We start from the raw sequence: 25,865 nt of genomic DNA, 5'->3' as shown, positions 1-25,865 counted from the left end.
CCTTGTTAAATCTCTGCCTGAATGTCTTTATTGAAAATCTGGGAGAAAATAAAATGTTAGTAGTGCATAACTTTAATTTTTATACTTTTTGTATCTTACAAATTTTCTACAATGAGTACACATGGCTTATATAAACAGAGAAAAGCAATCATTATCTTAAAAATAACTATCCAGTAACTGCTACAATCTCCTAGGTTCAGACAATCTAGAGCAGAAGGGTAGAGTGAGGAAAATACACACAGTATAAAAAACATGTAACAAAATCAAAACCTGAAACAAAGATCAACATCCAATAAATGCTTCCGAATAAATGGAGAGTAGATAAGAGCATGGGCTTTCATCTCAGACAAATCTAGATTTTAATCCCAACACTGCCATTTACCAGTTAGCCAATACTGAGCTAGTTACTCTGAAGAGTTCGATTTTCTCATTTGTACAAATAGGATTTTACTTTCCATCTCACTGAGTTGTGATGAGAATCATATGCAACAGCATATGAAGAGGCTAGCAAACGGTAAGTACTTAACAAGCGTTCCAACATTCTCATGATGACATGAATAACCATGTACATACAATATAGGAACTTGATAAATACACAGTACAGTTAATAGCTGAGGGCAGAGACATGGTTGGGAAGAGAGAGAATGCAACATGGGCAGAGTGAGGGGGGATTCCCACAATTAACTTTTTTTTTTTTTTTTTTTTTTTGAGGCGGAGTCTCGCTCTATCGCCCGGACTGGAGTGCAGTGGCCGGATCTCAGCTCACTGCAAGCTCCGCCTCCCGAGTTTACGCCATTCTCCTGCCTCAGCCTCCCGAGTAGCTGGGACTACAGGCGCCCGCCACCTCGCCCGGCTAGTTTTTGTATTTTTAGTAGAGACGGGGTTTCACCGTGTTAGCCCGGATGGTCTCGATCTCCTGACCTCGTGATCCGCCCATCTCGGCCTCCCAAAGTGCTGGGATTACAGGCTTGAGCCACCGCGCCTGGCCCCCACAATTTTCTAAGACAGAAAAGTGAGGGAATCAGTAGTTACTGGAAAGAACAGGCAATGCCTGACTGGATAGAAAAAGATTCTATGCCTTTGTCAAATTTCACAAACATGACATAAGCCTATACTGTGGGATGTTCACACTATGTCCCTTTAGTGCCAGTTAGGGTACTTCAGGCTGCAAGTAACCAAATACAACCAAAATTGTCTTACACAATAAGGGCGTAATTATCTCATATAACAAGAAGCTCAGGATTAAGGAAATTTCAACAATTTCACAATGGCAACAAGAACTATGTTTCTTCTACCTTTCCACCATTCCTGTGTTCTGAGTTCCAATATGGCTGCTAACATCCATGTCTTCCCTGCACATCTCTTTAAAACCTATAAAAAGATTTCCCAAAAGCACCTTGGAAAATTTCCTGTCCCATCTCCATTGGCCAGAACCACCTCTCATGGGACTGCCTCTTGTGAAGCACACAAAGGGCAGATACCAAATGGTTCCATTAGGGAGACCCAGAAGATAGACGATCCAGGATAGAGACATGAAGGGCAGAAGAGGGCCCGGGGATGTGCGTCCCTGAGCTGGACTACAGGGAAGTTTTGGTCAGGGGAAGAAAAGCCTCATTTCCTGTCAGTCACTGGTGGAATGACTAAAGATGCTAATGGACTCAACCAAAAAAATGGCCGGAGGCGTGAGACAGAAGAACAAGAAAAGGTGTGCAGGTGCACTCCGTCCACAGCGCTGTAGAAGGAGACATTCCCAGTCCCACGATCCAGGTAAACCCCCACTCGGTGGAGAGCTGGCTCTTGCTGTGTGGGAGTTCCAGGGAAGCCTGTCAAGGGCCAATAGCCAGCAGCACTCCAATAAATCGCCCAGATGCCCACATCTGGGGACATTGTTGAACGATCAGTAATTCCCATGACATCCTCCCGACACACCCCAACGGCAACCTCCAGACTATCTCTTCTCTCAACTTCCCAGTAATGTTTCCCTGAGGTGAAAACGTTTTTTCCCAGAACACAGGGTAAGTGCTGAAATCTCTCTACATAAGCAGTCTTCTGAGGATTTCTCCATCCAGCGAAGTAGTTCCATGCTGTAGAAAACACTGGCCAAGAACTGGCTGATGCTGCATTTTTCACGTATCTCCCTTCCTGGGAGAAGACGAGTTTGGGATGAGCTGTGTCTTCAGCTAGGTTTACAGCCACTGTGGGGAAAATGAGAGCTGAGATAAGTAGCGCAGCAGCTTATCATCAACCCTTCCCCAGAAATGCCCATCTCTTCCATGCATCAGTTTCATCTTGCTCCTCCTAACAAGCACTCATGACTCCTCACTGCTGCCCAGCTGATCCTCAGCCAGGCCTAGCAGGCCACAGCACGGCCTTTAGCAACCTGAAGTCCTCATTTCCCTTCTGCTCTAAACGACTAAGCCCTAGGCCGGGCACAGTGACTCATGCCTGTAATCCCAGCACTTTGGGAGGCTGAGGCGGGGAGATTCCTTGAGGTCACAAGTTTGAGATCAGCCTGGCCAACATGGCGAAACCCTGTCTCTATTGAAAATACCAAAAATAAAAAATAAAAAAATAACAACAACAAAAAACTGGCCCAGTGTGACGGTGGGCACCTGTAATCCCAGCTACTCGGGAGGTTGAGGCAGAAGACTCACTTGAACCCAGGAGGCGGAGGTTGCAGTGAGCTGAAATCATGCCACTGCACTCCAGCCTGGGTGACAGAGCAAGATTCTATCTTAAAAAAAAAAAAAAAAGACTAACCTCTAGAAACTGGGGATCTAATTATTTCATGATCCAAGTTTTCACAATCAGCCTAAAATTTGGAGAGATATTAACAAATTCTCACATGTTGAACCAAACTAGAATCAAAGCTGCTGACTAGCTGGTTCTTTGGCCAGATACACACAGGTGTCACATAGGACAGAAAAACGAGGTCTCTTCAGGGGTTCTAGTTGTTTATGGGACATCTCTACAAATCTCCCCAATCATTCAAAACTGAGCTAATTATCTTTCTTACTCTCCCTTCTACACTCTCGGGACTAATCCACTTCACGTGCAGACATCTTGCCTTCTACATTCTCTAAGGTGTCAGAGTCACCTCCACCTGAACATCATACTGTGAAATCTTTATTTGCGACTTTTTCCTCTAACCCTCAATAGCTAGTCAGTCACCAAGTCCTATCAATTCTACCTCTGAAATTTGTCACTCAGGTTCTTTTCCTCCCCTCCACTCCCATTGCCACTGCTTTTACTCCAATCTCCAGCATCACTCAATGTGTTAACAACGTCCTCCCCGGCCTCCCTGCCTCCAAATTCCCTTCCCTCCGACTCTCCATGTCTCTTGACTTTTTTTAAAAATCAGGAATGTATGCTAGAGTTTGACAAATGCTTTTCCTGCTTCAACTGAGACAATCACATGGTTTTCCTTTTTTTTTTTTTTAACTTTAATGATATAAATTACATCGATTTTCAAATATTAAACCAACCATGCTTTCCTGGGATAAATCTCATATATTGTGATTATTATACATTATCCTTTTTGTATACCAAAGGATATATAAATTCATTGTAATTAATACATATTATCCTTTTAATATATTGTTGGATTCAATTTGCTAAAATTTTCTTAGAATTTAGGTATCTATGTTCATGAGAGACATTGATCTATAATTATTTTCTCTTGTAACATCTTTGTCAGATTTTGGTATCACGGTAATACAGGCCTCACAGAAAGACTTGGGAAGTATTCCCTCTTCATCAATTTTCAGTAAGAGTTCTTGAAGAATTGGCATTCATTTCTTAAATATTTGGTGAAATGTTTTACCAAGAAAGCCATCTGGGGACCAGGCACGGTGGCTCACGCCTATAATCCCAACACTTTGGGAGGCTGAGGCAGTGGATTATGAGGTCAGGAGTTCAAGACCAGCCTGACCAACATGGTGAAGCCCCATCTCTACTAAAAAAAGAAAAAAAAAAATTAGCCAGGCATGATGGCATGCACCTGTAGTCCCAGCTACTCAGGAGGCTGAGGCAGGAGAATCACTTGAACCTGGGAGGTGGAGGTTGCAGTAAGCTGAGATTGTACCACTGCACCCCAGCCTGGGTGACAGAGCAAGACTGTCAAAAATAAAGAAAAAAGAAAGAAAGAAGGCGAGAGAGAGAAAGAAAAGAAAAAACGAACGCCATTTGGAAGGTTTCTAATAGCAATTTATTTCATAGAAACAAGATTATTCCAGTTATCTCTATCTTCATGAGTCAGCTTTTATAATTTGTGTCTTTTAAGGACTTCGTCCATTTCATCTGTTGTCAAGTTTATTGGCAAAAGTTGCTCCTAATATTCTATTATCTTTTTAATATCTGTAGAATCTGTAATGATGTCACATTTCTCGTTTCTGACATGAGTGTGTTTTCTTTTTTTCTGATCATTTTGATTAAAGGTATATCAATTTTACTGAAATTCTCAAAGGACCAGCTTTTGGTTTCATTGGTTTCTGTTGGCTTTCTGTATTTTACTGCAATGACTTCTGTTCTGATTTTTTATTATTTCCATTCTTCTGTTTACTTTGGGCTTTACTCGTTCCTCCTTCTCTAGTGTCTTAAGGTGGAAGCTGAGGTCACTGATTTGAGAAGTTTCTTCTTTCCAATATAGCACTATACACTTTTTTTTAAGTACTGCTTTAGCTGCATCCCACAAATTCTGGTATGTGGTCTTTTCCTTTTCATTCCATTCAAACTACTTCCTAATTTGCCTTTTGATTTCTTCTTTAATTCAAGGGTTACTAAAAAGTCTATTATTTAGATTCTTGACAATTCGGGGGGGGGGTTCCAAGGATATTTTGATAGTGATTTCTATCAGTTCCATTGTGATCAGAGAACATACTCTGTATGAATTGAATCCTTTGAATTTGACACTTGCTTTACAGCCAGCTTAGTCTATCTTGGAAAATGTTTCACGTACACTGAAAAAAATATGTAGTACATATCTGTTGGGTAGACTGTTCTATAAATAATGGGATCAAGTTGATTCATCATGTTATTCAAGTCTACTATATCCCTGCTGATTTACTGCCTACTCTAAAAATTACTAAAAGAAGTTATTGAAAACTCCAAAAGTAATTGTGAATGTGTCTATTTCTCCTTGCAACTCTATTAGTTTTTGCTTAATATAGTTGAAGCACTGTGAAGTTCATAAATGTTTAGAACTTATATCCTCTTGACAAACTGACCCCTTTATCATTAGGATATAACCTTCTTTATCTCTGGTAATATCCTTTGCTCAGAAATCTTTTACACTAATATACCCACTCCAGATCTATCAACATATCTTTTTCCATTCTTTTGCTTTAAACATATATGGTTCTTCATATTTAATGTGTTTCTTTTCCAGTATACAGTTGGGTCTTGCTTTTTTTTTTTAGCCAATCCAACCAACTTCTGCCTTTTGATTAGAGCATTCAGACCATTTATAGTTAATGTGATTATTAGTATAAGACTTCTATTATTTTCCTGTTTTCTATTTGCCCTATACGCTCTTTTCTTTTTTCTGCCTTATTTTTTATTAATCGTTTTTTATAATTCCACTTTATTTCCTTTATTGATTAGCTACAATTCTCTTATTTTAGTGGTTTAAGGTTTATAGTATCATATGGCAGATGTGCCTGACAGCAATAACTCAAGCATACCCTGAGAATGACCCTATGGTCTAAGTAGAATGTGTGTTCAGACTTCCAAGCTAAGGAAAGTGGGAGTGGCCAACCCAGAGATCTGCTCCTTATCTAGGAAGGACATCTGAACATCTGAACCTCTGGCCCATTCTTGGAATGCAGGCTGTACAGAGGATCAAGGCCTTTGTTCCAGGTTAAATGGAGATTGTTAGTAGGAGGCTGCTAAGTGAAAATGCTATATAATCTGCATGCTTTTTACAAACAGTAGTAATTAATTTTCATGTCCAGCCCACTGCTCCTAGACCACCCAGCATATAAATCCTCAATAAACCCTGTGTCTCATTCACTGGCTCCAGGTTTCTTCCACCTCTCAGACACAGTGCCATCCCTACTGAAATCAACAGAGGTCTAGCACAACAATTAGCCCAGCAGGAGGTCGGAGAAAATTCCACTTGAGTGCCAAGACAATGGGATCAGGGGAGGGGAAATCCATGGGATCAGGGGAGGGGAAATCCACGAGGGAAATCCTGGGCTGGCTGTCTATGTTATGGGGGGCCCGATAGCCACTATCCTTGATGGGTGGGGCCCACCAGGTGAGTATGGGGATATCCCCGAAATGCCAAAAGATCTGGAAGAACTGCTGCAGGGGGTAGATCCAACTAAGGGAAAGTCAAATGCCCAAGCTGTGGCAGCTGCAGTTGGCTGGCCACTCCTGACTGCTTAGAGCAGACCCCAAGGCTGACCTTGTGGCACAGGCAAGGGTTCACCAGTTACAAGATGAGCTGCAACTAGAGAGATACTAGCTCAGGCTGAAGTGCTGGAGAACTTATTGTCCCACCTGTGGGAACAGGATGACAAAATGGAGACACTGGTTTGTTGAGTAGCCTGTTTGAAGGGTCACTGACTGCCACATGGACTTAGAACTATCATGACTAAATTGTCCTGGGACCCTGAGTCCTGGGACCCCGTGGAGAGATCTAGTGGCAAGGAGGATGAGGACTGGGATGAGTCCATAGAGGTTCCCATCCTCTCAGCACGTCTGATGGTCACCACCAAGATAAAAGAAGACCAACCACACCCACAGCGGGTAGCTCTAGAAGACTTGCCTGCACCTGAAAGAAGGCAGAACAGGCCGGGCGCAGTGGCTCACTGCAACCTCCACCTCCCGGGTTCAAGCGATTCTCCTGGCTCAGCCTCCCGAGTAGCTGGGATTACAGGTACACACCACCATGCCCAGCTAATTTTTGTATTTTAGTAGAGACAGGGTTTTACCATGTTGGCCAGGCTGGTCTCCAACTCCTGACCTCAAATGATCCACCTGCCTTGACCTCCCAAAATGCTGGGATTACAGGCATGTACCACCATGCCTGGCCTACAACATGGTTCTTAATCTAACATGTGCACATGAGAATCGCCAGCACAGCCTCTAGAGCATGTACATGCCTTGGTGCGTCCCTGGAGATCCAATGGGTTTATTTTCAGTCTGTCTTACACTCTTCTTCTCAACCTCAACCTCTATCTTTCCTCAGAATACACCTTGTTCTTTAGCCTCACTGGATACCCACCCCTCCGTTTTCTCCACACCTTAGCTCATGCTGCTGCCTCTGCGTGAAACGGTCATCCCCATTTTCCACCTGCCAAACTCCTACTCAAATCTCAAATCCCAAATCCCTCAAATCTCAAAACTGTCACCTCTGCTGTGAAAACTTTCCCATCTCACCCCCAACAGAGCCCTTCCTCTGGACTTCTGTAACATTTTATTCCTCCTGCCAGCAAACACTGGCTCCTACTATATCACAGTGAGTGCCATGTGTCTGTCTCTCCAATGTGCTTATGAACTCATGAAGAACTGAACAGGTCTCTTTCTTTTTGTATCACTAGCACCTCATAACGGTGTGTTAAATAAATGTTTCTTGAATGAAGTGTATACCCACTTATTAACCACCTTTCCTGACACTCTATTAGCTGCATGCTGTTTCCTCTTTCCTCTTCAGACTTCTCTCTTTATTCTCTTACTTGAAAGATTTCTAAGGAGCCCCAAGTCCTCCTAGAAATTCTGCTCACCTTGGAACTGCTTTAGCATTTCCTTCATCAATGGTATCTGGCACACTGTCTTCACCTTTACAGCTTCAAGGGAATAATTCATATCCTGGATCTCACTCCTAAAAAGGTAGAGAAGACCGCTCTTAGGGGACAACTAGGGTAGCCAAGACCCCCACTCCCAGTCAAACGTTCTTAGCCCAAAGTTCAGATGGCTTCTGTTCCCATTCCCCCTCGCAGAAGCAATCGGGAGAATTTTTCCTCAGACCCCCTCTTAGGGTGTGCCCAGACTGACCTATGGAGCCTAGGCCTTGTTTCCCTTCTGCTCAGCCTGTATCTTTACCATGCCACCCAGGTCCCCATAAGAGAACAGGAGCACATACCTGGTCAACACTTCTTTTGGATTCTGTGAAAAGAAGGAAGACATAAGCAAGTTACGAACCTTCTCCTGGAGACCTGGGACACAACTGTGTGAGCAGGTATTTTCTGACAGCTGCTTTTGCTCATGTCACATATGATCTCCTGCTGCCAAAGCCAACAGATTGACAGAATCTGGTCCTTTCTTTCATGTGGCCCCTCTGCACTATTCGGCAATGCTGCCCGTGGCCCTACTCTTTCTCCTTTGGCACCATGACATGAACTGGCTCCTGGCTTCCCGCCGGCCTCCCCAACTAGTCTCAATCACAGAGCCTGCTCCTTTGCCTGCCTTTTGGTAGGTCCTCAGCAGCTCCAGCTTTGAGCTTCTGCTCTTCTCCTTCCCATTGTTTTACAAGATGGCTTTTAAATTATAATCGCAAGGGATATTTTATCATGTCCAAGTCCAAAGAATGTTTTCTACAGGTGAATTTTACTAAACTTTATGGAACTGAAAATACAACTTGGGAGTTGTAGCAGAAAAGAGAAAAATAGAAATTTTCCCAACTGATTTTTCAGAGACTATTATAACCTTGTTCCTTAAGCCATGAAATGAAATAGTAGAAAAAAATATATATAGACCCATTTTACTTAAAGACACAGATGCAAAAATTCTAAGTAACATATCAGGTAACCAATGGCAACATGTACTTAAAAAATAGAGCTCCTCCAAAAACTTGTAACTCAGCCTAATCAAGAGAAAAACAGACCAATTCCAACAGGGGAGCATCCTACAAAATACCTGACCAGCACTCCTCAAAACTGTCAAGATCATCAAAAACCAGAAAAGTCTCAGCAAATGTCAGAGCCAAGAGGCACCTAAGGAGAGACAATGGCAACCAAATGTCATCTGGTATCCTAGGTGCGGTTCTGGAAAATAAAATGAACACTAGGTAAAAACTGAGGAAATGGAAATAACCTATGAACTCTAGTTAGTAAACTGTATCACTGGTTCATTAATTGTAACAAATGAACCATATTAACACTAGATGTTGACGATAGGGGAAACTGGGGGAAGGGGTATGTGGGAACTCTGTCCCATCTTCTTAACTTTTTTGTAAACCTAAATTGTTCATTTAAAAAAAAGAAAATGGTTAATTACCACATGAAAAGTGCTCAATCTCACTAGTTAACAGGAAAATAGCTTTATCTAGATGGGTGCAGTGGCTCACGCCTGTAATCCCAGCACTTTGGGAGGCTGAGGTTGGGGGATCACTTGAGGTCAGGAGTTCAAGACCAGTCTGGCCAACAAGATGAAACCCCATCTCTACTAAAAATACAAAAATTAGACAGGCCTGATGGCGGGTGTCTGTTATCCCAGCTACTCGGGAGGCTGAGGCACAAGAAATGCTTGAACCTGGGGGGGAGGAAGTTGCAGTAAGCCAAGATGGTACCACTGCACTCCAGTCTGGGTTACAGAGCGAGCAAGACCCTGTCTAAAAAAAGAAAAAAAAAAAAAAAGAAAGAAAAAAGAAAGAAAATAGCTTTATTTATATATATATATATATACACACACACACACATACACACACACACATATATATCCATATACCTTTAGGAAGAGGGAAGGGGTGCTGACTGAGGGCAGAAGATGACATTTTGCACCTTTCAGGATGGCTAAAATTAAAGAACTGACAAATCTAAGTATTGGTGAGGATACAGAGCAACTGGAACTCTAACTTTACACACTGGTAACAATAGTGTAAACCGGAACAATCACTTTGTACCAGTTTGAAAATGGTTTGGAATCATCTACTAAAGCTGAACACACATGTATGTCCTATGACCAGGAATTGTTCTCACAGGTATACAACTAACAGAAATGTATACAAATGTGCACCCAAAAAGATATGTTCTCACATATTCCTGTGTTTTAATAACAACAGAAACATAAATCATCCAAATTTTCCTCAAAAGAAAAATGAACAATATGCTTTGGTATATTAATAAAATGGAATACAACAGTACTATACAGCAGGCACTACTCACATTTTGGTCTGGATAAGTCTTTGCTGGGAGTTGAAGGCAGGCACGTCCTGTGCATTATAGAATGTTTGGCAGCATCCTATACACAAGAGATGCTGGTAGTAACCACCCTTGGGTAGTGACAACCAAAAATGTCTCTATATAATATCAGATTTTGCCCTCGGAGGGAGCAAAATCACCCTGATTCAAAACACTGGTGTAGAGCAATGAAGACAAATACCTACTGCATGGATTAATCTCACAAATGTAATGTGAGCAAAAGAAGCCAGTACAAAATAGAGCATCCTGAAACATACTCACTCAAAAATAAGCACAACAAGTGCCAGGCGTGGTGGCTCACGCATGCAATTCCAGCACTTTGCGAAGCCAAGGCAGGCAGATCACTCGAGGTCAGGAGTTCGAGACCAGTCTGGCCAACATGGCAAAACCCCGTCTCTACCAAAAATACAAAAATTAGCCAGGTGTGGTGGCACATGCCTGCAAATCCCAGCAGAATCGCTTGAACCCAGGAGGCAGAGGTTGCAGTGAGCCGAGATTGCTCCACTGCACTCCAGTCTCGGCAACACAGCAACACTCCATCTCAAAAAAAAAAAAGGTAAAAAAAACAAGAGTGTGAGAAGTCCAGACAGAGGCTACCCTTTGAGGAGAAGAGAAGTACCGACTGGGGACATGAGGAAGCTTCTAGAATGCTATGTATGTTCTATTTTTTTGACTTGGATAGTAGTTACATGAGTGGTCACTTTGTGATAATCTGTCAAGTTTATGATGTATACATTTTTCTCCACGGGTGTCATACTTTTTTTTTTTTTTTTTTTTTTTTTTAAATAGAGGCAAAGTCTTGCTAAGGTGCCCAGGCTAGTGCAAACTCCTGAGCTCAAGATATCCTCCCACCTCAGCTTCCCAAAGTGCTGGGATTACAGGTGTGAGCCACTGCACCTGGCCTTAAAATGTGTTTTAATGTTTATTTTATTATGACAATAAATATAACAACTTGTCAAAATCTGTGGAATACAGAGCAATACTTAAAGGTAGGAGTATAACTTAAATAAATTTACCAGCAAACAAAAGGGTAAATATAAATGAGCCAAGCATTCCAACTCAAGAAGTTGAGAAAACAGCTAGAGAAGAAACCCAAGGACCAATTTAAAAAAAACATCCGGGGGCGGTGGATCACACCTGTAACCCTCCAACACTTTGGGAGATCAAGGCGGAAAAATTACTTGAGCCCAGCAGCCCGAGGGTGCAGTGAGCTATGAGCACACCACTGCACTCCAGTCTGAGCAACAAAGCAAGACCCTGTCTCAAAACCTAAATAAAATAAATAAAAATAAACAATAAAGAGCAGATATTAATGGTTTCACTGCAGCATTATTTGTAGTGGTGATGGTGTTGGAGGAAACCCGGGTAGCCATTACTGGAGAAAGAAACAGGTAAAATGTGGAAGATGTACATTAGAAGTGGGTCATGGGGGGCTGGGCGCGGTGGCTCAAGCCTGTAATCCCAGCACTTTGGGAGGCCAAGACGGGCGGATCACGAGGTCAGGAGATTGAGACCATCCTGGCTAACACCGTGAAACCCCGTCTCTACTAAAAAATACAAAAAACCAGCCGGGCGAGGTGGCGGGCGCCCGTAGTCCCAGCTACTCGGGAGGCTGAGGCAGGAGAATGGCGTGAACCCGGGAGGCAGAGCTTGCAGCGAGCTGAGATCCGGCCACTGCACTCCAGCCTAGGCGACAGAGCCAGACTCCGTCTCAAAAAAAAAAAAAGAAGTGGGTCATGGGGTAAAAGTGAAGGAAATCGATTTTTAAAATGGATGGATGGATAGAGAGATAAGTACAGTAAGTTCTCTCAGGCTCTGAGATTCTATGTTCCAGATTCATCTGTTTGTTTTGTTCTTTTGGTATGGAGTCTCGCTCTGTCGCCCAAGCTGGAGTGCAGAGGCACAATGTCAGCTCACTGCAATCTCTGTCTCCCAGGTTCAAGCGATTTTCCTACCTCAGCCTCCCAAGTCGCTGAGATTACAGGCATGTGCCACCCCCCACCCAGCTAATTTTCAGTAGAGAGGGGTTTCGCCATGTTGGCCAGTCTCGTCTCAAACTCCTGACCTCAGGTGATCCGCCCACCTCAACCTCCCAAAGTGTTGGGATTCCGGGCGTGAGCCACTGCACCCAGCCCCAGTTTCATCTTTTTTAATCGTTTCCCTAACTTTGCATTTCTGTTTGCTGATACAACTTTTTGTAAGCATTCTGCTGGCTCACATGTATCTTAGAGGTTTCAGATTCTAATTAGACGTTAAGCCTGTATTTTAAATGTGTTATTTCAGATATTCTTTTATGACACACATTCGGATATGTACTTGGAACTTCATCGCTTAAGCATGTTGTAAAACTTTTACATAATTCTTGGAAGTCATTATACTTAATATTAAATGTTAAGTTATATCTATCATATAAAACCTAGCTAGCAATTTCTTATTGATAATAACTAGAGGGTGGGTCCAGGTTTCTGAATTCCTTAAGAGTAGAAGAGAATGTTGTCTCTTCCTTATGAAAAAAAAAATAGCAATGGTAGACAGAAAATGTTCTTGAGAACACCTTTCAGAGATCCTTTCATCTTCATTCACATGAAATGAAGGAGAGAGAGGTTCTGAGGCATCCAAGACCGAGCATGAATTATTTCAGCAAAAAGAAAAAACAAAGACAGTCACAAATGTAGGAGCCTAGCCAAAAACTGAAAGAAGCTATAAGGACACTTTATCTACAGAGGATATAAAGGTAAAGATTAACTCAAAGGAGGGGCTTTTGATAACAAACTGGCCTAAAGACCCAGACTTAAGTGCTGAGTTAGAACTATAATCTTTTAAAGGTTGCTAGACATTGGAAATTGTTTAAATGAAAGTACCACTCAAAATATGGGGATAAGAACAAAGTTTTATCAAGCTGTGATTGTAATGATTAAAAACAAGCGAGAAACATAAGTGTCTCTTCATTGTTGATACGATTATGTCCTTGGGAGTTTTATGCTTGCTTTGTTTTATTGTTTAAATAATTATAAATGTACACATAAGATGAATGAAAAAGTCTTACACGTACTAAGTCTCAGATCCTAGATGAACTGTGCAGACCATGTGAATCAACTTATCTCGTATGACCTGAGCTCAGCCTACCTAAATTTCACATTAATTTCCTTTGAATGTTGAATCTCTTTGGCTTTTTAGTTGTGTGACAGCACAGAACTAGCAAGAGATAAGACATGTCTATGAAACCCACTCACCAGGAAGGATATTCAGCTCTAAAGACAAAAGGGAGTTCAGTTAGTGAAGACAAGATCATCCCCGCCCGTAACCGTCTCACCTGAAGCAGCTCCAGGGTGGGGGCCTGGCTCTTCTCCCCCACCTCTAAGATGAGCTTCTTCAATGAAGCGATCATTTGATTGAGTTTTAATGTGTTCTCATTCAGCTTCTTCTTTGACTCTTCTTCTTCTTTGTTCAGTCTCTGAAGAAACAGGTCCTCTTCTTCAACCAGGAAGTTGTGCAGCTTTGAAAACTCTGTGCTGATTCTCATTCGCTGACTCTTTATCTTATCCTAAGGCCACATGAGATTTGTTCACTCTTTTTTCCTGCCTGACCCCAGCTACTAAATTCCTTACACAATTCCCCAGTAATCCACAGTCAATCCTAAGCAACCCCTCTTGAAAAGCTCCTGCCCACTCCCCTAAAATTTCCATTACTCCTTTATTTATACCTACTTGATAGCTCTATACTAGTCATTATAGTATTCATTCATTCTTCCTAACATTTCAGTCTCTACTACTGACAAGTTTTAAACTAAAACAAACTTGCACATCTACTACTTAGTTTAGCCCTCAGAACACTCATTGAGTTTTGTTAAATCTTTAGGAGTATGAGTGTGTGTGTGTGTGTGTGTGTGCACATGCGTACCTCCCAACTACAATTAGCTTCCCCGAAAGCAAAGTCCATTCATCTGCTTCCTTCCACAATGCCATGGGCCCAAACCAACTCCAACCTAGAGAGTATATTTAGGAAAAAGTAGGAAGGAGAGGGGTGCTATCTTAAAGTAGAGAGATGGGGATGAAGTATGTGGAACTCATATCACCAAAAGCCACTAGCAGCAGGGACAGGTACTTCCTCTCCTATCCCTATATCTATAAGGGGCCTGACAACTGAACTGACACCCAGAAAGTTCTTCTTTCAGTCACGATATGGAGGAAACAGGGCTTCTGAGGCATCCAAGACCTATGTGAACTGCATAACCCCATGACCAAAAGGACCTCAGGAGCAAAAAATGTCCAGACCAAAAGGACCTCAGGAGCAAGAAATATCCAACCACTTCTGCTATTACCTTCCACTGTGTAGCATTCTTCACTTCTACATCCTGTAAATGCATGACTTTCTTCATTTTGGACACGAGATTACGCTGAGACTTAAGAAGCTTCTCCTGCCAGCAGAAACACACACGGGTAAGAAAACATCTCTTCAACCACCATCTTCTTCTTTTTTCTTTTTCTTTTTTTTTTTTTGAGACAAAGTCTCACTTTGTCACCCAAGTTGGACTGTAGTGGCCTGATCATGGCTTATTGCAGCCTCAGCCTCCCGAGCTCAAGTGATCCACCCACCTCAGCCTCCCAAGTAGCTGGGACTACAGGCATGTTCCATCAGGTCCAACTAATTTTTTTATGTTATGTAGAGACAAAGTCTCCCTATGTTGCCCAGGCTGGTCTCGAACTCCTGGGCTCAACAGATCCTCCCACCTCAGCCTCCCAAAGTGCTGGGATTACAGGCATGAGCCACCATGCCTGGCAACTTCATTTTTTAAGAGCTAAAAGTCACCTAATCAAAACAGAGAATGAGATTGAGAAAATACTGAAGACGGTCACAGGCCTATGATAAGAATTACTCCGGTCTGAAATCATCACAACACTATATTGAGTTTTCCTAGTAAGTTGGTAAGCTGGCAAAAACTAAAAACTTAGATTAGCAAATATCTACTACTGGCAGGGGGAAGGCCTCTGGTACCACAGGAGATCAAAAAGGTACCATTTTTTGATAGACAACTGGCAGGATTTAACAAAATTTTAAATGTGTATAATGCTACTTCTAATAATCTACGCAACACAACACTAGCAAAAATAACCAATATGTAAAGAAATGGTCACTATAGCATTATTCATTATCCACTAATTAGGAATTATTAAATTATGCTATATTGATACTTTGCATCAATTTCAGGTAGCTGTCTATATATTGACATGAAATACACAATAAGTTGAAAGCAAGCCGTAAGACAATATGTATCGTATAATTCTGTTTTGAAAAGAATAAATGTGTGTATGCGCATACGTGTTTATCTATGTGTGTGTATTTGTATGTGAAGGCAAGGGAAATCTGGAAGGATTTATACCCAAGTATTAACATTGGTGATTTCCGAGGAAAAAGAATCGCTTACAAATTTGGAGGTGGGGTACTAGAAATTTCATACATTTTTGCTTTAATTTCTACAAGTGGCATATGCCATTTTTGTAATTCAAAAACCCAAGTAAGTTATTAAAAAATAAAGCAAGTCAATCAACACTGACAAATTGGGCTGAGGGGCAGCATCCAATCATAGCAGAATGCCAGCTGCGAGTGCAGAGATGGAAGCAGAAAGGTTAGAGAAACCCACAAGAGAAAAACCCACAGGAACTGATGACCAAATGGCTGCAGGAGGAAAAGGTCCAGATTTAGCCCCTCGGTTCTGGTTTAAGTAACTGGATGGACTGTACGTTATTTATCAAATTAGAAAATATAGGAAGATCAGCAGTGTGTAAATGGGAGGAAGGAAAATAAATTTCACCTAAATAAATCGAGTCTGAGATGCCTATGGGACATCCAAGTGGTATGTTAGCAATTAGAGTTGGGAAGGAGATGTATGCTGCAGAAGCAGATTTCGGGATTAAAGCCCAGGTGGCAGTCAGAGCCTCGAGTGAGCGCAAAATCAGCCAGTAAGATTCTACAGAGTAAGAGGATCAAGGCTAGAACTGGCAACAACTACATTTAAGCAGTATGCAGAGAATAAAAATCCTGCAAAGAAGCTAAGGTGAGCAGTTGGTGAAAAACCAAGAGAGAATGGTTTCTCCTATGCCGAAGGAAGAGATCATTTAAACTACAAAACTAGGGAATAGTGTCAAATGCTGGAGGGTGGCCTGGGACAACTTTCTGTAAGTCTGAATATATGTTAAAATAAAATTTAAAAAGTGTAAATAAAACTAAAAGAAAAAACAAGAAATGACAAGAACTAAAAAATAACCTGCACAACTTTTTAAACTGTTCCCTAGAAAACTATTACTAATAGGCATAACTTTTCATCCAACCATTTACAAGGGACAATGGTTAAAATCAAGTTAAATAACTGACAAGGCTGATAACATCAAAGTTGGCAAGGATATGGAGCAACTGGAACTCTTACACAACATCAGTAGGCGAATGAAATGCTACCACCATTTTGGAAAACGGTTTGGCGTAAAACTAAACCTACATTAATCCTAGGGTACAGCAATTCTACTCCTAGACCCAGAAAAAAGGAAAACATGTACCCATAAATAGACCTGTACAAGAATGTTCACTGCAAATATTCATTGCAGCTTTATTCACAATAGCTAGAAGCTGGACACAGCCCAGGTATTCACTGATAGGAAGGTGGATAAATAATAGCAAAAATCGCAATTGCATTTGCACCAACCTATACAAAATGGATGAATCTCAAAATCAACATGCTGAGCAAAAGGATCCTACACAAGAATACAGACAATGGAATTCCATTTATATGAAGTTCTGGAACAGGCAAAACCTAATTTGTGTTTGAAAAAAAAATCAGAACGGTGGTTGCCCTGGTAGGGGAAAGGGGAAGAGAATAACTGGGAAAGGGCATGAAGGAATTCTCTGGATGGTAATATCCTTTATCTTGAGAAGGGCATTTGTCAAAACTCAACAAATGTACAACTAACATTTGTGTTTTTCATTGTATTAAATTTTACCTCAAAAAATACCATAGACCAGGCGCAGTGGCTCACCCCAGCATTTTGGGAGGCCGAGGCAGGTGCATCGCTTGAGGCCAAGAGTTCGAGATCAGCCTGGCCAACATGGTGAAACCCTGTCTCTACTAAAATACAAAAGAAATAGCCAGGTATGGTGGCACAAGCCTGTAATCCAGCTACTTGGGAGGCTGAGGCATGAGAATCACTTGAACCCAGAGGCAAAGGCTGCAGTGAGCCGAGATCATACCACTGCACTCCAGCCTGGATAACAGAATGAGATTCTACATATTAAAAAAAAAAAAAAAAAAAAAAAAACATAAACAAATGTTAAATCTGATTAATGATATACATGCTAAAGTATTTTGTTTGCAATTGAATTTTAAAAGCATCAAAACGAGATAAGAATTGATGTATGCAGAGAGATACAGAAAAAAGGACAGCAGTGTGATAAAAGAGTCAAATGTTAATGGTAGAATATAGATGTGGGTACACTGGTGTTATTACAAAATTCTTCCAACTTTGATGTATGCTTGAAATTTTCATGGTAAAATGAAATAGGAAAACAAAAAATTAAATTATAAAAGGGATTTACACAGTTCTGCTAAATGGCACAATACCATCTGTGCTATTTTGTTTCTACCATGATGTTTCTTAACATTATATAATCCATTTACTCTCTCATGGTTAGCTTTAATAGGCATATAACCCTGCTACTCTCTCATATAATTTCACTTCTTTATTCAATTATAACTGCCACTTTGTGGTCACTGTCAAATTTGATGTATATGAGGTTTGTAATGAGATATATATTAGCTCCTTCAAATAGGACCAAGCTTTTTTGAAAGTTTTCACTTTTGCTTGATAATGAAAAAATAATAATCTACTAAAGAGAGATTTTCTATGTCTTAAAAAGACTTAACAAGTCAGTATGCATGAATTCTCTCATACGAGAGAGTTAATTTGACAACCTTGGGGGAAATTACAAAGCACCTTCCCTGCAACAACAGAAACTGCCAGGAGGTGGCAGGAGTGCACCACCAAGCATTTCAATCTGGGTTAGAAATACCAGAAATTTTAAAAATCACTTTCTCAGCCAGGCGCGGTGGCTCACGCCTGGAATCCCAGCACTTTGGGAGGCCAAGGTGGGCAGATCACGAGGTCAGGAGTTCCAGAGCAGCCTGACCAACATGGTGAAACCCCATCTCTATTAAAAATACAAAAAAAAAAAATTAGCCGGGCATGGTGGCGCACACCTGTAATCTCAGCTACTCAGGAAGCTGAGGCAGGAAAATCGCTTGAATCCAGGAGGTGGAGGTTGCAATGAGCCGAGATTGCGCCACTGCACTCCAGCCTGGGCAACAGAGTGAGACTCCATCATAAATAAATAAATAAATAAATAAATAAATAAGTAAATAAATAAATAAATATAGTAATTTTTAAAAAACCATTTTCTTCATTTAGCACCAGAAAATTCTACCTATATGAAAACACAAGTATAATAAAAGAGCATACTTTTATAGAACGAAGACATTTACTGACTTGTGATCATGTAGCTCAAACAACATTAAACTTCCAAGGATCTCACTTTCACTCTAGACCTTCAAACCAGCTGTACGTCTGTGAGCAAGTCAGCCTCACCTATTTCCTGGATCAAAGCTTCCTTACCTATGAAATGAAGACAACTGGACTAAATGTCTCTTAAATACCATCCCAGCTCCTGAGTTGTATGAATTTCAGTCACTGTAACTTTTGCAATCGATCCAAGCTGGTAGGTCTACCTCGGAAATACACCTCAACTCTACCTACGTGCCAACCCCACTGCCATCACTAGCTTAGGTCACCATCATCTTTTGTCTGAACTACAATAACCTCCCGACTGCTCTCCCTACTTACAGTCATGTCCTTCTCTCATACAATATGCACAAGGCAGCCGCAGTGACACCATTATAGCTCACTGCAGCCTCAAACTCCTGAGTGCAAGCGATCCTCTAGCCTCGGCCTCCCGAGTAGCTGGGACTAACAGATGTGCATCACCACATCCAGCTAATTTTTGTATTTTTTGTAGAGATGGGATCTCACAGTTGCCTAGGCTGGTCTTGAACTCCCAGACTCTCCTGCCTCTGCCTCCCAAAGTGCTGGGATTACAGGCATGAGCCACTACACCTGGCCTTGGAATAACTTTTCTAAAAACTAATCAGATATTGTCACTCTCCTGCTCAAGATTCTTCACTGGCTTTCCTCTTCACCAAGAAAATTTGAACACTTCATTGTGGCCCAACATAAGCTGACCACTGCCTACATCTCGTGTCACATCTCATGCCACCTTTTCCCTTGCTCCTGGTCCTCCAGGTGCAAAGACCTTCTTCCTGTCCCATAAACATATCCAGCTCTCCCTAGCCTCAGGGCCTCTTCCCACAGTTCCTCAGATGGCAGACTCCGCATCCAGCAAGTTTCAGCTGCAATGTCACCTCCTAAGAGAAGACTGCTCACCCGATTGAAATCCTCTGGCATAGCACTTCCTTTCTGTTTTTTGTTTTGTTTTTTGGTTTTTTTTGAGACGGAGTCTTGCTCTGTTACCCAGGCTGAAGTGCAGTGACATGATCTCGGCTCACTGCAACCTCCGCCTCCTGGATTCAAGCAATTCTCCTGCCTCAGCCTCCCGACTAGCTGGGATTACAGGCAACCACCGCCGCACCTAGCTGATTTTTGTATTTTTAGTAAAGACAGGGCTTCACCATGTTGGCCAGGCTGGTCTCAAACTCCTGACCTCAAGTGATCCTCGCACCTCAGCCTCCCAAAGTGCTGGGATTACAGGCGTGAGCCACCGCGCCTGGTCTGGGATAGCACTCTTTTTCTTTCCCAGTAGGCCATCACCACCTGTGATTATTTCATTTATTTGTCTGCCTGTCGTCTACCTCCCACCCTCAGCCCAACTGGACTGTGAGCTCCATGGAAAGCCTTTACCTGTCTTGTTCACCACTGGATTCCCAGCGCTGCCTCTGGTGCAGTGCCACAGCATCTGACACAAAACCAGTGCTCAAGAAACATCTTAAATTAATTAACAGAATGGAGGGATTAGCTCCTAGAGTCAGGCATGAAGGAAAAAAGAGCTGCACTTAGAGGCCTTTTCCATGCAAACCATTTGCATCCAGAGATTTATGAAGCTATTTCTCTTTCTCTTTTTCTCCCCTCACCAAAACGGGTACAGGATGGGGATATTTTCCACGAATTTAGGGAACTTCCAGCTGTCCAACTTTTAAAACATAGTCCATCCATCTGAGTATACGCTGAGAATGGGATGCTTGGAAATAGGGCAGCTTCACCCAGGGGCAGTGTATGTCTTTCTAACTAACTTGGGGTGGGGATGGAATGAAAGGTGGTTGAATAGGGCAGTGACTAAGCAGAGGACGATAGAGAGATGGGCGGGTATCAGGGAATTCTGCCCAGTGACCTGGCTCCTGAACACCTACCCAGTCAATCTTGTGACATTCAGCCCATCCCAGTGTAACCCTTAACCATCCACTCCTGTCCTGCTGGGCCTTGTATTTAATCCTGAAATCCCATCTCTTCTAAGAAGTCTTCTCAGATTAGTTGTGGCAGAGTGAAAAGTGTAAAGGACTAGGGGTTAGTGGACCTCAGTTCAAGCGTAGCCACTTCCTAGCTCTGTGACCTTAGGGGCATGTAACCTCACATCTCTGTGGCATAGTTGCCTCATTTTCAAAAAGGGGATAACAGAATCCACCTAATAGGATGTCTATGAGGATTAAAGAATTACAATATGAAAAATGCTTAGAACTGTGGGTGGTACATAAGAAGTAACGAACAACTGATAGCTATTATTGCTGAAGATGGAAGATTTAAGGGCTATGTTCCCCTTTCATACCCATACACTTATATTTCCCTCGGCCCCCACCCACAAGTGTATTTTTCCTTCCATTTATCTGATGGGTCCTCTCCACGTCTTTTGCTGGCTACTAACCATTGGTGTTTCCCAAGCTTCTCTTTGTGCCTTTTTTTTTACCCTCTATGTGGTCCCCCTAGGAGAATCTCATCTTCTTACTTCTTCCATGACTTCAAGAATAGGCTGAGGATTCTAAAATATTATCTCTAGCCTCCAAGGCACCCCACCTCCTGTCCCTCTTCCTTGGACTTCCTGTCACAGTTATTTCACACTCAGTACATTCCACAATGAGCATGGGATCTTCTGTCCTAAGACTATGCTTCCTCCTGTGTACCTTACCTCGGTTAACCTGACAGTCATCTACCTGCCATCTGAAGCAGAAATCTGGACTACCATCCAAGACTCCTCTCTCTCTCTCTCACCTACCAAGTCTAACTGATCACCAAGTCATTCAATTCCAGCTCATAATTACCCCATCCCTCCCTCTCCATCATCCCTGCCCTGAACTAATTCAGGTCCTTATTACCTCCTGCTTAAAATGGTACAACAGCAGCCTAATTAGTCTTCGTGGATGTCAAAGTTATCTGACTAAAACAAAAAACTGATCATATCATTCCCTGCCTTAAAACCCTTTAATAACTCCCCATTGCCTGAAAGAGAAAGTTCAATCTTTTTACTATGGCAAACAAGATCCTTCGTGATAAGGCCCTGCCTTTTTCTTCAAGCTCGTGGCCCACCATCCTCCCTCCCATGCTCCATGCTCCAGAAGTACTGAGCAACCTCCAGTCCTCTCACACATCACCTGCTATTCCACTCCACCACATTTGGAATATGCTGTTTCTTTGGCCTGAAATACCCTCTCTCCTACCTCTACTCATCCTTCAAGAGCTAACACATTTAACTCCTCAATGGAGCCTTTCCTCACTCCTCAGTGATCACTCTGACCTCAGACCTTCTGTACACTTGGTAAATACTTCAGCAACTCTCACACACACTGAAATTAACGTTCTACACGCTTAAGTTCCTTATAAGGCCCATGTCTTTCTCGTTCATTTATGTCCAGATTCTAAAACAATGTTTGGCAAACAGTAAGCATCAATAAAGGTCACTGAGTAAAGGAATGAAAGTACACTTTCTAGTCCAGCTTTGCATGTTTCCTGTTCATAATCAGCTGGTACAACTGTACAGTATTTTACAGTTTCCAAACATTTTCACTGTGTCATTAAATTCATGTGTTTGGCCAGGCAAGGTGGCTCACGCCTATAATCCCAGCACTTCGGGAGGCCAAGGTGGGTGGATCACCTGAGGTCAGGAGTTTGAGACCAGCCTGACCAACGTAGTGAAACCCCATCTTTACTAAAAATACAAAATTAGCCGGGCATGGTGGCGGGTGCCTGTAATCCCAGCTACTCGGGAGGCTGAGGCAGGAGAATCACTTGAACCTGGGAGGCGGAGGCTGCAGTGAGTTGAGATCACACCACTGCACTCCAGCCTGGGTAACAAGAGCGAAACTCCATCTCAAAAACAATAATAATAAAATAAATAAATAAATTCGTGTGTTCATGTACTTACTGCATTATCAATTCTGCTGGAGACCACTGGAGCTACACCATCAGTAATGGGAGGGGGTGGGGCTACTCTGGAAAGGATGATCAGGGAAGGTCTTCGAGCTAAAAGCTAAAAGGATCTAAAGGATAGATGTGGGTAGAGAAAGAGAACAGACTTGAAACAAAAGCAAGAAAGCCAGTATGGCTGAAGCAGAGTAAGGTAAAGTGAAGCTTTTCAACTGAAGCTTCTTAACCCATGAGATAGATAGGACAGATAATCCCCAAATTCAAATGTTACATGATTTTCCCAACTGATGAAGGAAGCTAGTAACAAAACCCAGCCTCATCATTACAAGCCAGGCGTTTCCCAAATCATCAGTTGTCTATGACATTTACAGACAGAGACAGGCACTGTCCAATGCAGTATCCATTTAGCCATACAAGCACCTGAAACGTGGATATTCCAAACTGCTACGTGTTGTAAACGTAAAATACACACCAATTTCAGGCCTATTATGAAAAAGGAGTATAAAATATCTCATTGAGGCCGGGCGCAGTGGCTTACACCTATAATCCCAGCACTATGGGAGGCCAAGCCGGGTGGATCACTTGAGGTCAGGAGTTCGAGACTAGCCTGGCCAACATGGTGAAACCCCTCTCTACTAAAAAACAAAAATTAACCGGGTGAGGTGGCGTGTGCCTGTAATCCCAGCTACTCGGGAGGCTGAGACAGGAGAATTGCTTGAACCCTGGAGGCGGATGTGGCAATGAGCCAAGATCAGGCCACTGTGCTCCAGCGTGGGCAACAAAGCGAGACTCCGTCTCCGGGGGGAAAAAAAACTCATTGATAATTTTCATCTCAACTTTGAATATTTGGGGTAATCAGATTAAATAAAATACATTATTAAATTTAACGTCACCTCGTTTCATCTTACTAGAAAGATCTTAAATTACTTATGTGGTTTCTATTGGACAGCAGCGGCACACACCCTCTCAGTACGTTTTTCTTTATTAGGAGCTCCCCAAGGGCCTGTTTCTTGAAAATTCTGCACAATAATTGCTGAGGCTTGTACCTCCCCTCCTCTCATTCCAGTTTTAACCTCAGCTCTGAAATTCGTGTTGCTTAACTTCTTTGAGTTTCAGGGGCTTTTCATGCTTCCAGTAGGAATGACGGCCACTTCGTGGCTCTTTTAGGAGAATTAAGTAAACTTTATCGGGCAATACTGGCAGCCCCGTCATAGTCACAGAGACAGCCAGCTCACCCGGTAGCTCTCGAAGGCCTCGTCGATGGGTGCCATGGCGTGGGTCTGGTGCTCCTGGGACTCCCTGCATACCAGGCACACGGGCCGCTGGTCTTCCTCGCAGAAGAGCCGCAGCGGCTCCCAGTGGCGGCTGCAAAGGCCCGGGGGCACGGGGCCCAGGCGCCGGCGCCGCGTCTTCTCCGTCAGCCTGGCCAGGGCCCAGTTGGGTCGCAGCGCGGCGGGCGCCGATGGGTGCCGGCATTCGGGGCAGGGGAACGGGCCGCCGCCCGGCGCCCAGCTGCGGTGCAGGCACCCGCGGCAAAAGTTGTGGCCGCACTCGATGGACACCGGATCCTGGAAATACTCCAGGCAGATGGGGCAGGTCAACTCCTCCTGGAGGTCCTCAGCTTCCATGCTGCTTCCCTGCCGCGGAGCCGGAGTCCGACGTGAGGCGCGGGAGAGGCCAGAAAGCTGCGAGCGGCCGCAGGAAGACCAGACGACTTCCGAACCGCCGCCACCGCCTCACGTAAAAGGGGATTGCGCAGTGTCTCTTCCGGGCTTCAGGACCCAAAAGAAACCCTCGCACATTGCCCGGCCTGAGCGCGCAAGACCGGAAGCTGCTGGGTATCCGCGCCGGAAGCGCGCGAGGGTTGGCCCAGGCCTAGGCGCGCGGCAGGACGGAACCGTTGAGCGGCTCCTCCAAACAGCTATAGAGACCCAGAAATGCCCGTGGAAGGCTAGAGAGGACTTGGCAAGGCATTAGGGCTGGACGTTGTGACCCCTGGTGGAGCCAACCGGGGAGGTGCCTCTAATCTTGGCCTTTCTTTCCAAGTTTGAGCGTTCAGGTCTGTGTTTGTCTGCTAGTTAGACCGATTTAACTTCTAGAGTCCCAGGAGTTCTGGGCGAGCTGCAGCCTAGGGGCCTGGAATGCCAGGAAGACTTGAAGGATCTGTGTTGGTAAGCCTGCAGTTTGGCTAACGTGAGAATGATTTGGATTCAGAGATGCAGATATATTGCCTTTTTGGTATCCTATTTGAAAAGTAGCAACCATTTTGCTATCCCAAAGAACATCCATGGAGGCTTTCAACAAATAGTATGCTTGCCTGTTTCAGGGAATTATCTATATTCCTTAAGTGGATTTTTGATCTTGTGTTTCTGAGGTGCCTTGCTTTTTTTTCTTCCCACTTTTTTCCTTTTCTTGTGAATGATATTTGTTTAAAAAAAAAAAAAAAAAAAACTCTGCACTGACAAATTTAATAGAAGTTATTTACACAAAGAACAATTCATGAATTGGGCAGCTCTCAGAACCAAAAGAGGTTCAGAGTGCTCTGCCCAGCAGTATGAGCTGCTAGCTTTTGTAGGAAGCAAAGTAGAGAAATCACCTGATTAGCTAACATTTAGGTGTCTGCCTTATTTGGCAATGATACGATGAGGCATTTGCCTTATTGGGGCATGGTCTGATCAGTTGGCTGTCTGTTATTGGCTGAAGGTCGGCCGTGATTGGCTGAAACACAGCTATTTGCTATAAAAAATATAGTAAGTTAGACTTCAGTTCGTTTACATACTAAGTCAGGTTGTATTTTGTTATATAAGAACTCAAGTACCAAAACAGCCTCAGGCTAATGGGCTTTTGCTTATTTAATAGATTTTTCATTCTTCTTATGTCCCAATATCAAATACTGCCTTTTCCATAATAATTTTTCTCAGTAGTATGATTAAATGATTAGAAAAAGGGGTTCTTGAGATATCTGTTTTGGGGTTATTGCTAAAAGTTCCACTGAATATTTCTAAAACATTTAAATTAGACAACTAATGAATGATTTTCTTTGTAAATTGGAATACTCTATGGAGAAGGAATCTGGTTCTTTAATAGGGACCAAGCAGGAAGGAATGCTCTTAACAGTTACTGATGTTTACCATGAGTGTTTATGGCATCTGTGTATCTGTATGTCTACCTAAGTATTGGATGAGAAGTTTCAGCATTCCTGCAAAATATTTATTCCCCTTACTGTAGTCATTTAAATATTTTCAGGTAAATCCCT

At 42.7% G+C, this 25,865-nt stretch overlaps 1 protein-coding gene across 2 annotated transcripts; it reads right to left on the bottom strand.

Moving 5' to 3' along the window:
* Positions 1–871: 871 nt before the first annotated feature.
* TRIM4 (tripartite motif containing 4) lies at positions 872–24,431 on the bottom strand. 2 transcript variants are annotated; one of them, XM_010377673.2, is made up of 6 exons: positions 23,845–24,431; positions 14,464–14,559; positions 13,456–13,686; positions 8,087–8,109; positions 7,728–7,825; positions 872–2,195 (listed from the first exon to the last, which is right to left on the bottom strand). In XM_010377673.2, exons 1-6 carry the CDS (start codon positions 24,235–24,237, stop codon positions 1,612–1,614), a joined length of 1,425 nt encoding a protein of 474 aa, XP_010375975.1. In that variant the 5' UTR covers positions 24,238–24,431; the 3' UTR covers positions 872–1,611. The 2 variants fall into 2 exon arrangements, with proteins under 2 accessions (XP_010375975.1, XP_030788707.1); XM_030932847.1 differs by lacking the exon at positions 872–2,195 and adding an exon at positions 4,760–4,958.
* Between the last annotated feature and the right edge of the window lie 1,434 nt (positions 24,432–25,865).

The sequence above is a fragment of the Rhinopithecus roxellana genome, chromosome 6 (assembly GCF_007565055.1).
Source record: "Rhinopithecus roxellana isolate Shanxi Qingling chromosome 6, ASM756505v1, whole genome shotgun sequence".
Classification (NCBI taxonomy): Eukaryota; Metazoa; Chordata; class Mammalia; order Primates; family Cercopithecidae; genus Rhinopithecus; species Rhinopithecus roxellana.
The sequence above is the reverse complement of the archived record's forward strand: the minus strand, read 5'-3'. Positions and strand labels throughout refer to the sequence as shown.

Excerpts from the sequence above, each read along its gene's own strand:
- TRIM4 (XM_010377673.2), bottom strand. The coding sequence starts at position 24,237 with ATGGAAGCTGAGGACCTCCAGGAGGAGTTGACCTGCCCCATCTGCCTG. Across the intron at positions 14,560-23,844 it reads AGGCCTTCGAGAGCTACCGG|GAGAAGCTTCTTAAGTCTCA; the intron begins GTGAGCTGGCTG and ends TTCTGCTGGCAG. Across the intron at positions 13,687-14,463 it reads AGAATGCTACACAGTGGAAG|GATAAGATAAAGAGTCAGCG; the intron begins GTAATAGCAGAA and ends ATGTGGCCTTAG.